Source organism: Vitis riparia, chromosome 13, assembly GCF_004353265.1.
Source record: "Vitis riparia cultivar Riparia Gloire de Montpellier isolate 1030 chromosome 13, EGFV_Vit.rip_1.0, whole genome shotgun sequence".
Classification (NCBI taxonomy): Eukaryota; Viridiplantae; Streptophyta; class Magnoliopsida; order Vitales; family Vitaceae; genus Vitis; species Vitis riparia.
In genome coordinates this window covers 1,285,293-1,300,765 of record NC_048443.1, presented here as the reverse complement: position 1 = coordinate 1,300,765, position 15,473 = coordinate 1,285,293, and the positions used below count along the sequence as shown (strand labels likewise).

The 15,473-nt window shown below is 35.6% G+C and overlaps 3 protein-coding genes across 3 annotated transcripts; 1 reads left to right on the top strand and 2 right to left on the bottom strand.

The window, feature by feature from the left end:
• Positions 1-3,732: 3,732 nt before the first annotated feature.
• On the bottom strand, positions 3,733-5,050 carry LOC117928616 (polygalacturonase inhibitor-like). The gene has a single exon (XM_034848548.1). It carries the CDS (start codon positions 4,834-4,836, stop codon positions 3,838-3,840), a length of 999 nt encoding a protein of 332 aa, XP_034704439.1. The 5' UTR covers positions 4,837-5,050; the 3' UTR covers positions 3,733-3,837.
• A 2,287-nt stretch (positions 5,051-7,337) lies between these two features.
• Positions 7,338-10,877, top strand: LOC117928615 (FT-interacting protein 1-like). Its single transcript, XM_034848547.1, has one exon. It carries the CDS (start codon positions 7,480-7,482, stop codon positions 10,651-10,653), a length of 3,174 nt encoding a protein of 1,057 aa, XP_034704438.1. The 5' UTR covers positions 7,338-7,479; the 3' UTR covers positions 10,654-10,877.
• Positions 10,878-11,272: 395 nt separating this feature from the next.
• LOC117928617 (60S ribosomal protein L6-3-like) lies at positions 11,273-13,871 on the bottom strand. The gene is made up of 4 exons (XM_034848549.1): positions 13,557-13,871; positions 12,609-12,715; positions 11,761-11,942; positions 11,273-11,667 (listed from the first exon to the last, which is right to left on the bottom strand). Exons 1-4 carry the CDS (start codon positions 13,811-13,813, stop codon positions 11,536-11,538), a joined length of 678 nt encoding a protein of 225 aa, XP_034704440.1. The 5' UTR covers positions 13,814-13,871; the 3' UTR covers positions 11,273-11,535.
• Positions 13,872-15,473: the final 1,602 nt, after the last annotated feature.

Below are 15,473 nucleotides of genomic sequence, written 5' to 3'. Positions count from 1 at the left end.
GGGGTAGTCCCATGTGACCTTACTGTAGGGCCATGTGCCCTTATGAAGAGAATTTGAAGTAGCTTTGATTCTAAAAAGTGGATAACAGCAAGGATAGTTGCCATATGTGGATGCCACTATCCAGAGTTGAAGGTCAAAAATGGCTTATACTATTATGCAAATCTGGAATTTTTTAAATATAAATATAAATAAATATCTATAATTAAAAAAATAAAAAATAAAAAACCACTGTGAGATTATATTTTTTGGTCAAACATGCCAATTTGACTTTCAACTCAGGGCTTGCAATATGTCAAATGTGGAGCAACTTGGGCAGCTACAATAATTGGCTTTGGTCATTATTACAAACATTGAAGGTGGTCATGCTCCTTTCCTTGATTCCTTCTTGTGACATATCTTAATACAAAAAGCCTAAGTGGTATTGCTGAATTTGACCAAAAGTTGACCAGGGTGGCTTTTGGTTTTTTACTTAATTCTAAATACAACTTAAAACTTAATTGCTAATTTTTATAATATTTTATTTTTATTAAGTATTAAAAAATAAAAATAAATAATATATTACTTTTTTATTTAGAAAAAACCAAATATTTTGATTTGCTTTTTTTATTCAGTTAAAAATTTATAATAAATTATGAAAAAATAGAAAAACAAATAATTTTTTAAAGCAAATTGTTTTCAGCAAAAAGTTAGAAGAAAAAACATCCTCTTATTCTTAGTCTTAATTTTTTTTTTTTTTTTTTTTTGTGGTCTTATTTACCCATATCTAATGAAAACATATTTAACAACCATGACTCAAAATTCATGATTTATTTTTTATAATAAATGTTTTTATATTATCTTATAAATTTATAATACTTTTATGGATGTTTAATAAATAAATTTATTGCTTAAAATTGATGTTGTGAAACCAAGGTTTGGTTAATCTCGTTTTGATGATAACAAAATAAGGTTTAAAACTAATGATTATTTAAGTGTGATTAGGTAAGACAATTTCAAAAGTAACAATCATAAAGACAAATCAAGTCAAGGAGAAATCATGAAGAAGAAGACTACTCAAAGATAAGTGTTTTTCAGACCCAAGCTTCATAAGATCTCTTTATAAGGTTGTTGGTGCACTAGGATTTCAATGCATTACATTCTTTACTTATGCACCAAAATCATCCAAGAGTTATATTGTTTTAAATATTTTAAAATTGGATGATTTCATATTTTCAACTAAAACCTTATGTTAAATGTTTTTCAAACTTGTTTAAAAGGTTTTAACTTGAAAAAGTTGGTTGTTGAGCAAAAAACGGCTCAACCAGTTGAACCAGATGAGGAACCAATCGACCCCCCAACTCAACCGGTCTAGGAGCAAGTCGACCCCCAGTTCCACTGGTCAAGGGTGTGAACAGTAACCGATCGACCGCCAGCTCAATCGGTCGAGGGGTGCAAAAAAACCTTCTCTCTCTTCTAGAATGATTGTTCAACCAGATGAGGAACCAGTCAACTCACACCTCAAACGGTCGAGGTCCAACGATCACCTACCAAGCATTAAATGTTAATGGTTAGTCAACTGATCAACTCCCAACTCGACCGGTCGAATCTCCAATGGCTAGTTTGACTTTTTTCCTCTATAAAAAGGCTTCAAATCTTCATTGTCTAAGAGCTTAACCTTCCCAAACCTTTCTTGAATATATTTGAGTCTTGAAAAAATGTTTTTGAGTGCACCATTGTTTTAAAACTTGTATATCTTTAGTGTATCATTCAATCCTAGTTTTACTGTATCGTTTGAGTTTAAAGTTCTTGTACTAGGATTTTGTAAGATCATTTATTTATAAATCTTTGAGAATTTCTCAAGTGTGGGTATCACTTGAGGGGGGTTGTTCAAGAGTGAGGTATCTCTTGAGAATTGTAAAGGGTGCTTAGAGCCAAAAGTCCAAGAGGTGGATTGAAACCATAATCCAATTGTATTGCTTGAAGGCTTGGTTTGAAAGTCTTGAATTAGTCGAACCTCAAACTTGGTATTAAAGCTAAAGGAGAGTGGATGTAGGCCGGGTTACGTCGAACTACTATAATACTTTTTTACTTTATATGCAAATTATTTTTATATTGTTTTATTATATATTTGCATATAATTGTCTCTTATATTCACATATTTTAAATTTATAAAAAAAAAAAAAAACTATCACCCTTTTCACCCCCCTCTAGGGTTATTACCATAGGTTAGATTAGCCTAATTTTTCTAACATATGTGAATAAATATTAGTTAAAATCTTTAATAATAAACATTAATTATAATTAATTGGTAAATATGTCAATTTAAAAACTTAAAATAAATTTTAAGTTAATTTTACCTAACAACAAAAGATAAATAATAAGTTTTAACGAAATAATAGAAAAACAATTTAACTTAAAAATGTCATAAATTATTAAGTAATAAATATTAAGTTTTACCAAACACTTTTTTAATTTAAATAGAAAATAAACTTATTTTTTATTTAAATATTCATTGATTTTCGATTAAGTAGACTGTCATATTTTCTCTATTTTCTTTTTTTTTCATAAATTTTAAAACAAATTTTATATGTTTTAAGTTATTTTACTTAGAATGCTTTATGTAATAACTAAAAATATAAAAAATACTTTAAAAACTTTGAAATGTATAAAATTTTGTTCTTAAAAATATTTTTCATATTTACGTTTTTAAATCAAATTTTGTTCCCGATAATAATTGATAATTGTTTTTAAGAAGTGTTGTCAAACAATTTTTAAAAACATTTCCAAATATGCCTTGAGCATTTTATTTATTTCATTTTAAAGTTTATTTAATAAATATTTTTATACACTTGATTTTTATATTTGTTATTTTTTTTTAAATCAAAGAAATTAACACTTTAGCTTTGCATTTCATCATTTTTCTTTATTATGAACACAAATAAAAGGTTTAAAAAAAAGACAAAACAAAACAAAAATTATAGTGAAAAAGAAAAAGAAAAAGTTATAATGCTAAGACATCTATTTTACAATACTTTTCGAAAACACTCCGAGCATAAAATGGGCGTTTGGGAGAAAAATAAGATGTAAAATTTTAAAAACATTTTTTTATTAATAAGTGAAAAGTATTAAACTTTCTAAATTAATAAAAAGTTAATTTCTTAAAAAATACCAATAGAAGCTTGTTTGTTATGATTTAAAAAACAACATTTCTAATACTTGAAAACAAGTCTATTGATAATAATTTTTAAGTATTAAAAAATTTAAAAGTGCTTTTTAGAACATGCAAAGGGTGAATTTTTTAAAACCATTTATATTGAAAATGTTACTAACAAAAATATTATTTGTTAAAAACACTTTTATCACAATTAATTACAAAAAGTATTGCATTTACATATTAGACAGATAGTTATAAGACAGTTTTTTTCAGTACTCAATCCACCATAAAGGGAAAATTTGAAATGAAAATAAGCAGGTTAAAAATGAATTTAATTTTTTTTCTTTTTTAAACAAAAACTAAGGGCGGGTTCGATTTTGATTTGTCCCATCAATATAATTAATTTAAAATATAATATAATTTAAAATTTTATTTTCCATTTTTAACACATAAAATAAAATATTATAAAATTATATAATATTTTATAAAAAATTTTAATTTAATGTAATAAAAAAAATATAATTATTTTAAAAAGAGTGGAGCAGGACGGTTATGGTAGTCCCGCCCATTGTAATCTGTATATCCAGTGCATGGAAAAGTAATGCAATTGAACCCAGTAACATTTCCAAATAAATCCAAACACTTCTCCACTGAAATCCAAGACTGACTCAACTGAAAGCTGGCTCAAAACGTCAACAATGAGCTCAATTTTTACAAGGTTCAAGAGGAGAGCTACAAAGACAACGGTTATGCAAGTAAGAAGTGTTATCAAAAGGTTCCGATCGATACTTCATCTTCCAACCAGATGGAATTTTCCCACACAGCCTGTTGTAACTAACATTCAAACTCTGAAGCATTACACAATCCGTTATCCTTGATGGAATGCTGCCCCATATTTTATTATGGGAGATGTCCAATTCTACCAATGTCTGCTCCATGAAACTCGCCTCTGAGAAGTCGAACGCAAAGTTGTTTCGTGATATGTCGATTGTGTCGCTGGTTTTTGATGCTTTGAAAAACATCAATGCGGATCCGGAGAAGTTGTTGCGCGAGATTAGGATTCGGGCAAAGTTCATGTTGCCTAGAGAGGCCGGGATTTCGCCTGAAAGTTTGTTGTGGGATAGGACGAGTGTGGGGACTGTACCTTGGAAATGACCAAAAGACTCGGGTATGGAGCCAGTGAGTTGGTTACGGCTTAGGTCAATTCCGATTATCTCTGGAAAAGTTGAGAAGGAAGCAGGTATGGTACCGGAAAGTTTGTTAAAGGAGAGATCGAGAAACCAAAGCTTTTTAAGATTTGAAAGAAATGCAGGCACAGAGCCTGAGATGTTGTTCCAGCTGAGGTCAAGGCTTACTAGGTTGGTTAATTTCCCGATGGCCGGAGGAATTTCACCGACTAGGAATGGGTTTTTCCTCAATCGAAGTGTTCGCAGGTACTTCAAATCAGCTATCACGGAAGGGATGGTACCGTTGAGTTGGACGCTCGACTCCAAACCAATAACCCGGTTGGTAGTCTCATTGCATTGGACTCCATACCAGTCACAGCAATCAAAATCAGGTTGCCATGAAAGCAAAATCTGATCTGGGTTGGCGAAACTATTTTTGAACTTGAGAAGGGCAGTCTTATCACTGGGGTGGCATCGCTCCGCCCCAGAAAGAAACCCAGGAAAAAGGAAGAAAATGAAGAAAAGAAGCAGCCTCATTGCAGTGAAGCAAAGAAGCTAATGAATACCAGAGACCAAACAAATGCAGGAGGGGATGAAATGAAAGTTTTGGATCATCAGCTCTTATATGGGGACCTTTAGGTGACCTTATCTTCTACATTATTGAAGGGGTTGCCATATTTGACTAGGCCTTTTGTCTTGTGCGTACATTCAGTGGATAAAATATAGGTAGTTGGATGGTGGGGTTGGTGTCATGTGACCAAATTGAACGACCAAGTTGCCTTAGTGAAAAGGACAGGCCTAGTTTTCATTCATACAGTAAAAACAGGCAGATCACTAATTCACAGAGGGTACAGTCATCACTGCGGCTGGGTTGGAGTGTAGCTCAGTGGTAGTGTCCTTCGATGACAGAGCAAATGGTCCTAAGTTTGAGTCTTTCTATATTATCAGAAGTCTTGAGTTCGAGCCTCATAGACATTCTAAGGTTGAGAATAGTTTTTGTTTGATACGACACATACAACCCATTTAATAAACAGATTGTCCAACTTGACTAGCATAACCCAATAACTAAAATTGTTACTGTGTTGTTGGGGTCGTGTTAAGAACTGTCAACTCTACTACAGACTGCCTAAGCTACGGATGCGAGAGCATTTTGCTTTCCAGTATTCTTTTCTCGAGAACTGAATTTGGTGTAGAGGTGGAGATTTTTCCTACACTTTGTCTATATACAAAGAGAAACTTAATTACCCGGTTTGTGCTGAGCCCGTCTGCTCATGTCTCCACAATGCAGGCCTCGAGCTTCTGATCTTGCTGCAACACACCTTGATTCAAGCTTATCAGCACAAAAACATCAAAACAAACAAGAGTGATCATGACCAATCTGATGAGCTTGAGCACATGCCTAACTGGTCTGAAGTGAAAAACGAAAAAGGATAAAGAAACTACTTGAAATTTTAGGCAAATATCTGTCTTAAGCTCACGCTTGTTTAATAAAACTACTGCATACAAGCCAATTATGCATCCAAACCAAGAAAACTATTCTACTTTCAGCAACCAGCCAGTCAGCCCCACATCTGAGATGAGCTCAAGCCAAAAGAGAGATAAATAGTACAGATCAGTTGAACTCTGAAACATGTCATCAGGTTTTTATAGCTCTTTTTCCCAATAAAAATGTTAATCCTAAAAATAGTTTTAAGCAAATGATACTTCACTATATACTTGATATATTTCTCGAGAATCTAACGCAACATTGAAGGAGACACGATGTTCGGCCCAAAAGAATAGCAACCACTCTGTAGAGTGTGCAAATATCCTGAGTTTAACTGTAAGATCAAAGAATTGGAAACAAGTCTCAGATTGCTTCTGGACTTGACAGTTTATCGAGTAGTTTCAAAATGACATCATATTCCCTTTTCCATTTGTTAAATGATTCATTCTCCTCAAATTTATTCTTGGATTGATAGTACAATGCAAATATAGATTCTATCTTACAGAAGATCCATAGCAATGCTCGAAGAGAATATTCATGCAGTTTCAACATTGAAATAAAAGGAAACAAGTGAAAGAAACGGAAATGAATAAGATTAGATTAAAGTGAGAGGGAACAAAGCACAGCAAAAAAGCATCTTTAGGCAAGGTCACAAGCGCCTGAAGTTTAGGTTTTGCTTTAGCTTTCTTTCAGTTCCCACTCTGCCTTTTCCTCTTTGCTATCTAGTGCTTTTGTTTTTCTTACACTGGCATTGCTGCCCAAAGAAGAAAGGGATATCAGAAAGCACCAAGGATCCAAGAAATGCACTTCTGAGGAAATGATATCAATATGAATTTGTGATACCTAGTGCACTAAGCGAAGTTTTACATTATTAAATAGCCTGAAAAGGATTAAATGGCACTACTGAAGCCAATGAGGCTATGCCAGCTATAATTCAATGGATATCACCACTGCAATTTCACATTTTTATTTCAATAAGGAAAAACCATTGAGCTCTTGAAGTTACTCTTTTGTTCTCTCTTCATGGCAATGAAGGAAACACAACCAATCTTTCACCCCAGAGGGAACCAGTCTGAAACAGAATACTTTTTTTGGGAAGACTCGTCTCCTTTTTCAATAAAGCCACCAAGCTTTTGGTTTGAGGGTGGGGAAATGCTGCTAACACATACTAGTTTGCTCTATTGAAGTCTTAAGGCTATCTTTCTACAATCATTCTTCTCGGTTGCTAAGATGAAGGGGGGCAAAGGAAACAAAAAAATTAAACTTAGAATTCAGCAACAAGGCATTCAAACCTGGAGCTGTAAGATAGAATATATTCTTCGCTTTCCTTCAATCCGTAGACAAATTCCAAACAGAGCACAATTAGATTATCTTGAAATAACTGTTTAATTTTCCTTAATGTTGAAAACTAAAAGAAATGGACACGGGTTCATGGATCACTTTTTCGCTTTTCAAACAGAGTTTATGCCTTCCCTCCATTTCCCTCTATTCCATTTTGGTTTCTACAGAACCCAGGGGCAGCTTCTTCATCAAACAATTCTTTTCTTTCACCACCAAAACATCAACTATTCCTTTCTTTAATCTTCTGTGATCCCAACTAGAACTCCTTTGCTTCCGAATAGAGTTTCAGGTTTCTTGTGAGGATCCACTTCCTTGTAGCTTCTTGCAGCGGTGAAGTGAGAAGAAAAAGGGGCATGAAGCTGGTGGTGGAAATAGTAGATGCTCATGATCTTATGCCCAGAGACGGTGAAGGATCAGCAAGTCCTTTTGTGGAGGTTGATTTTGAGAACCAGCGAAGCCGAACTACAACAGTCCCAAAGAATCTCAACCCCGTTTGGAACCAAAAACTTCTCTTCAATTTCGACCAAGCCAAAAATCACCATCACCAAACCATTGAAGTCTGTATTTACCACGAGAGGAGACAAATTTCCAGCCGCGCCTTCCTTGGGAGGGCAAGAATTCCCTGCTCAACCATTGTCAAGAAAGGTGAGGAAGTTTATCAAACATTCCAACTAGAAAAGAAACGGTTTTTCTCTTCCATCAAAGGGGAAGTTGGCCTGAAAATCTATCTTTCATCAGAAACAGAACCAAGTTCCCCTGCTCCATCATCTTCTCCACCACCACCTTCTAGTCCTCCTCTCAGTTCGGAAAATAGAAATCTTATTCACAATCCCTCAATTCCTCTCCCCATATCCGAAGTGCCTGTTTCTAATATTTCTAATATTTCCGAAGTACCTGTTTCTAATATCCTCAACTCCTCTCCCTCAATTACTCGAGTTTCTCTGATTGAAAAATCAAGTTCTCCTGTCCCAGAAGCCGAGTCTCCTCGCAGTTCGGTTGAAGAACCAAAGGAGGAGATCAAAGAACCTGTCGAAGTAAGGGTAGCGGCAAATCCACACATATACAAATATCAAGTTTTGCAGCAACCAGCCATTTCAGTGGAGAAGGTACCACAAGGCATCTCATCAACCATGCACCAGGCGAATCCAGACATCCATCCTAGTCCCCAAGATGACTACAATTTGAAAGAGATGGACCCACAGCTCGGTGAACGGTGGCCAGGTGGAGGAGTGTATGGTGGAAGAGGGTGGATGAGTGGCGAAAGATTTGCAACCACTTATGATCTTGTTGAACAGATGTATTATCTTTATGTTCGAGTTGTGAAAGCCAAAGATCTTCCACCCGGTGCCCTCACTGGAAGCTGTGATCCTTATGTGGAGGTAAAGCTTGGGAACTACAAAGGAAGAACAAGGCATTTCGAGAAGAAAATGAATCCTGAGTGGAATCAGGTCTTTGCCTTCTCAAAGGATCGTATCCAATCATCAAGCCTGGAGGTCTTCGTGAAAGATAAAGAAATGGTGGGAAGAGATGATTATCTTGGAAGGGTGGTTTTTGATATGAATGAGGTTCCAACAAGGGTTCCACCTGACAGCCCGCTTGCTCCTCAGTGGTACAGGTTGGAGGACCGCCGAGGGGAAGGAAAGGTGAGAGGAAACATCATGCTAGCTGTTTGGTTGGGAACACAAGCTGATGAAGCCTTTTCAGAGGCATGGCATTCAGATGCTGCTTCCATTCACGGGGAGGGTGTTTCTAGCATCCGGTCAAAGGTTTATGTATCACCAAAATTGTGGTACCTCAGGGTAAACGTGATTGAAGCTCAGGACATTCAGCCTAATGACAGAAGCCGGGTCCCTGAAGTTTTTGTAAAAGCTCAGGTTGGAAGCCAAGTGCTCAGAAGCAAAATTTGCCCAACTCACACAACTAACCCACTTTGGAATGAAGATTTGGTCTTTGTAGCAGCTGAGCCTTTTGAGGAGCAACTGGTCCTTACTGTCGAGGATCGAGTGCATCCTTCAAAGGATGATGTGCTTGGGAGGATTAGTATGCCACTTACTGCCTTTGAGAAGCGACTTGACCACCGACCAGTTCATTCTACCTGGTTCCACCTTGAGAAGTTCGGTTTTGGGACCTTGGAAGCTGACAGGAGAAAGGAGCTCAAGTTTTCCAGCAGGATTCATGTTCGAGTGTGTCTCGAAGGTGGATATCATGTACTGGACGAATCAACTATGTACATAAGTGATCAGAGGCCAACAGCAAGGCAGCTATGGAAGCAGCCCATCGGTATCTTGGAAGTGGGCATTTTGGGAGCACAGGGACTTCTCCCCATGAAGATGAAGGACAGCAGGGGCAGTACAGATGCTTATTGTGTAGCCAGGTACGGCCAGAAATGGGTTAGGACCAGAACAATTATTGACACTTTCAGTCCAAAATGGAATGAGCAATACACATGGGAAGTTTACGACCCATGCACAGTGATAACGCTGGGAGTTTTCGATAACTGCCACTTGGGAGGAGCTGAGAAACTGAACAGCGGAGGGGCAGTACGAGATTCACGAATTGGGAAGGTAAGAATTCGGCTATCAACCCTAGAATCTCATCGGATTTATATACATTCTTATCCACTTCTTGTTCTACAACCAACTGGGGTCAAGAAAATGGGTGAGCTTCAATTAGCCATCAGATTCACTAGCCTCTCCCTAGCCAACATGATATATGCCTATGGCCACCCCTTGCTGCCAAAAATGCACTACTTACACCCTTTGACGGTGAACCAAGTAGACAGTTTACGATATCAAGCCATGAATATTGTAGCAACCAGGCTTGGCCGAGCTGAACCACCACTTAGGAAAGAGGTGGTGGAGTATATGTTGGATGTGGATTCCCACATGTGGAGTATGAGAAGAAGTAAAGCAAACTTCTTCAGGATCATGTCACTGCTTTCTGGTGTGATTACCATGAGCAGATGGTTTGGGAACGTTTGCCACTGGAAGAACCCCATTACATCAGTCCTAGTTCATATACTGTTCCTGATACTGATTTGGTACCCAGAGTTGATACTTCCAACCATCTTTCTTTACATGTTCCTAATCGGAATATGGAACTACCGGTCCCGTCCAAGGCACCCACCTCATATGGACACTAAGCTTTCATGGGCAGAAGCAGTGCAGCCGGATGAACTTGATGAAGAATTTGACACTTTTCCAACATCTAGATCACAGGATAGGGTTTACATGAGATACGATAGGCTTAGAAGTGTGGCAGGAAGGATTCAAACAGTTGTAGGGGACTTAGCAACACAGGGGGAGAGATTTCAGTCTCTGCTCAGCTGGAGAGACCCAAGAGCAACAAGCCTTTTCATAATGTTCTGCCTATGTACAGCACTGGTGCTTTACATGACCCCGTTTAGAGCGGTGGCTTTGGTCGCAGGTCTGTACATGCTGCGCCATCCTAGGTTTAGGAGCAAACTGCCTTCCATACCTAACAACTTCTTCAAGAGATTGCCGCCTCGAACAGACAGCTTGCTCTGATGCTACTTGTAGGAGGTTATATACTTTTCTGTGTGTTTTAATTTGCTGCTCCTTTAAGTTCTTTCTTGTGTAAGTTCAAATAAATGCTCTGTTAAAGATTTTCCAGATACAGCAGTCGCTTGTGTGACATCCTAAAGAGCATGAAGCTTGGCCCCTTGGCCGAAGCCACAGTTTGTAATTATGTATGTTTTTTATAGTCTGTATTGATCAAGTCCTCTTCCACATCATCCAGTAGTTCTATGATATATCTGCAGTAGTCTAAAGAGGCAGAATTTCTGGTTCCTAAATCTTAATGGGGCAGGCTATGGAAGTAGGACAAACTAATTCCTGGAAAAAGATATAGGAGCCAAAAGTTAATACATTCTACAAATTTAGTTTAGATTCAAGATTGATATCCAACTTTTTCCAGATCCTACAAGTATAAAGAAACCTCTCACAACAAAGAAAGATGAATGAATCTTATATATCATATTATATCAGTGAAAACTTGTACTTGATGGAAGCAAATCCAGATGTTTTGAAGAACTCACAGCCCATCATAAGACGACACTTTAAAAGGAAATCCAAAAATCATAACCAACTTTTTCCATATGCTATTCATGTAAAGAAACCTCCCACAGCAAAAGAAGATGAATGAATCTTATATATCATATATATCAGTGAAAACTTGTACTCAATGATAGCAAATCCAAATACCTTGCAGAATTCACTGCCCAATATAAGACACTTTGATGATGGTTGCTCAGGAGAAAAAAAAAACACCAGAAGAGTACAGCTGCTGAAGAGCATTGTTCAAACAAACAGAATACTAAAAGTAGGAAAAAGAAGAGAAGTCCTAACACTTTCTCAAGTGTCTACCCTAGAAAACAAGCTCATGAGGTTTCATGCCTGCCTTGAGAGAAACCTTGCACCCAAATAGGTCCTCAAGTCTGGAACTCCTTCAATGGACTTTATCAATGGTGTATCCACGGCCTTCTGGTCATCCTTTTTCTCCTGTGGGAGCACACTTTTTTCCTACATTTTGAGGTGAAAACAATAAAAGGTTAGGTAAATTAGGAGAAATTTATTAACTGCCACAACACAGAGGGCTAATAAGCTAAAACTAACCTCCTTGTCTGCTTCAAAAAACTCTCCTTCTCCTTTCTTTTTCTTCTTCTGGGTTTCCTTGGCAAAATACTTGTCATCAAACTTTTCCACATTTACTCCAGAGATGTCAACCTTGGTGGAAGTTGCAATGATATAGGCTTGATTCACACGTCTTAGAGGAACACCATTAATCTTAAATGGTCCTGTAGCAGAAAGAAGATATTTCAAGACTACAAATGAATGTGGCACTGAACCAAACCAAGGGCAAAAAACCTTAATTGAAAAAAAAAAGATTAGTGGCAAAGTGGGGTAAGCAATGTTTTTCTTTTCTATGCATGCAACTGGACTGTAAAGCATTGCTCATCAAGAAAAAAGGCGATGCATAACATCAACATCATCCAAGTAATATAACATGCAAACAAATATTTATTGATTCTAAATGTAGCATCATCATCATTGCTATTGTCATCATCCAAATATAGAGCAATTTAAAAGAAAAGTTCTTACATCCTTGGATAATTGTAAAAGAAAATACTCTGGACGCAACATCCAAAACCACTCACCATAAATTTATATAACAAATTTAATACAAATTATATATAAGATTCTTATCAATATATGAAAGTCTGAACACCATGATATCATGTAAAACCACCTTAAAACTGTAAGGTTTTATCTGATAAATCGTCTTTTAAAAGAAGTGATTATAAATATATGAACTGCTTTCAATACATTATGATATCAAATGACTTGCAAGTATGTTTCTAGAGTATATGGAATCATGAGGTACTAGGAACAGTTCATATATGCAAAATCAATTCTTTTGAACCATATATTTTCAGAGCATAAAATGAAATAGAAAAACCCACCAGTAACTAGGAGCAATCCAGATGGAAGTTGCTTCAGAAACACAACTCTCTTCCCCTTGAACCTCCCAGCAAGGATGATCAGCACAGTACCCGGAGTAATACTAGCCCTGGGAAAATAAATAAGAGAGACAAATCATAACTTGTCCTGAAAATCATCTGCCCAAAACATGAAGTTGACCCCATTCTTTGGCCAAAAATTGAGAACCCAAAAGAAAATTTTGAATCTAACATCTACTGTTCTGATTTCCCAAGACATGGAAAATCATCTCAACAAAGCTAAGGCTCAATTTGGATCTTAGTTTTTCCCTTTCATTTTTGTCTTTATTTCCGAATCCAGCTAAAAAATAGCAGTATTAGCTTTCTTTTTCACACATGCCAGATTACGAAAACCTTCAAACTCAAAGATTTAATTTCATTTCTTTTCCTATTTTATAGGCAACCAAAGGGACAAAAGTGAGAACCCCATATCAGACCCCAAAACAAAGGACATTAAGAGTGAGAAAAACAGGAATAGGATATTAGAGAATTTAATATATCGTTTACTAAATTTCATCAGTAACCAAATATACCATTGAAAACCTGTAGAACAGAAAGCAGATTCAGAATTCAAATTTCTGAGCATTAAGAACGGAACAGGAAAAATGGACACTACATAGTTAATTACAAACCACTCGAAATGAGATACAGAAAATGCAAGCGTTTCATCAGTTGAAAATGATGAAAGACCCAACATGGTCAATGTTTTCTTTCTCTAAATTGAAAAGATTTCATTTCCGCTACCAAACAGGCCCTTGCTTTCTTATATTTAGCTTAATTTACTTGGAAACCAACCAAGCCAATGAAACCCCATACAAAACAAACTTCATGAAAAAAGAAAAGAAAAATCCCACATGTTATTGCCAACCAAACAGGTCAGAAAATAAAACCTCATAACAGAGCACAATATACCTGAGCTTGGTGAGCTTGGACTTGTGTCTGTTGACCAGGGGCTTCTTCACATCATCGGCGGGGTAAAATTTCGGGGACTTCTCGGCAGGCGCCGGAGCCTTGGGCTTGGCATCGTGGCGGGGAAAAACGCCGCCGTTTTTGGCCTTGATGGCCCAGAGACCACGCTTGTGGTACATCTTGGATCTGGAGTGCTTACCTATGCCGCGAATCAGATTCGGGTTTCGGCTCACCTTGGGGGTCCTCTGTTTCGGCGCCATTGATGGAGCTTCGAGCTAGGATTAGGATTAGGGTTTCTGAAGATGAAGCTCTGCCACAAAAACCCTAGTTGCAGCCTCTAAATTACATATATATAGGTGTGCCCTAAGCTCAGTGGTGGGAATTTGCCACTGACCATTTCCAAATTTACTTAAATGCCACCGCTTCTTCGCATACAGTAGTCCAACTTATCTGTGGGGCATTTTCGTAAAATAATTTATACATAATCTTTAATAAGTCTAAAAAATAAAATATATACTTTTTCTTTATCATTTTCTTTTTTTATCTTAATATGATGCTCATTTAATTTATACGTGTTTTTTTGCTAATCATGGAGACTATTTAGGCCCAAAATTTTTATCTAGGGTTACATTAGAGTTTTTGAAATAAAAGGGAAAAAAGATATTAAGGAAAATGATGTTCTCGACTCTTCCTATTTAATCTATTATAAAAAAAAAATATGAAAAAAAACTCAAATATAATTAAAATTAATTAAAAAAATTATATACTTTTAAATTATTTAATATTATAAAAAAATAAGTAAAATAATTTTAAAAAAAGATGTAAAAATAGTTAATTAATTTAAATTGATTTTCTATTTTATTTTCTTCTATTTTTTCTTTTTATTTTATTTTGATGGCACTTTCTATAAATTTCTACAAACCAAATAGAGGTGAGGAAACAAGAAGAGAAAATGTTAAAAAAATAAAAAATAAAATTAAAGATGTGGGAGAGGGCAAGAGAAAATTTTAATAATAAAATGTATATTTTTCTTTTATTTCTTATTACTTTTCAAAACAAACATAAAAATTCTTATAGGAATTTTTTAAGATGAGAAAAACAAATTCCCAAAAGTCTTTTCTTACTATCATAAATAGAGATGATAATAGAACAAGTTTTTTTAGTTATACGTTTTGCCCCTAATAAAACAAGTTTAAAATTTAAAAAAACAAAGTAAGAGTCAATTTGAGATTTTTTAAAACTCGGACGGGTTACACTATCTTGATTATATATAAAATTAAATTTAAAAAATTAATTCAATTTAATTTTTATTTTCCTGTTTTTAATGTATATATATGTAATAAAACAAATGTTTTCAATAAAATAAGTTTATAAAAAATTATAATATTTTAATTCATTACAAGATTATGTATTTATTTTAATATAATTAAAAAAATAAATTCGAAAATAAATAAACAAGATGGAACGAGTGAGTATGAGAATTTTATATATCGACCCAGCCTTATTTAATTTTTTAGTGGAGCAATAATATGAATTATTTTAAATAAATATGACGGAGTTAGGATGTGGTAACCCGTCCTAAAGATGCCCCCTATGCCATTCTAGTCGTAGAATCATTTGTGATTCGGGGTTCATCATCTGCATAATGTGCATGTTTTCTTGATACTTCCTATAGGAGGATTTAGTGCACTTTGCCTTAAGTTGTATGCATACCCCTCAAGCATTCATAGGTCTCGTTGGTAGCTTGAGGGCTTCCTATGACCTTGAGTTAGGAGGTTGAGAGTTGAAGCCACATGAGATTGATACACCAATGGTGTTTCATAATTGAAGGCTAGTAGCCCTTCAAATAGTTTTTATAAATTATGTCTTGTTTCAAGAAAATATCAAGGAAAGTAATAAAAATGTTAAGACCAATTTTTT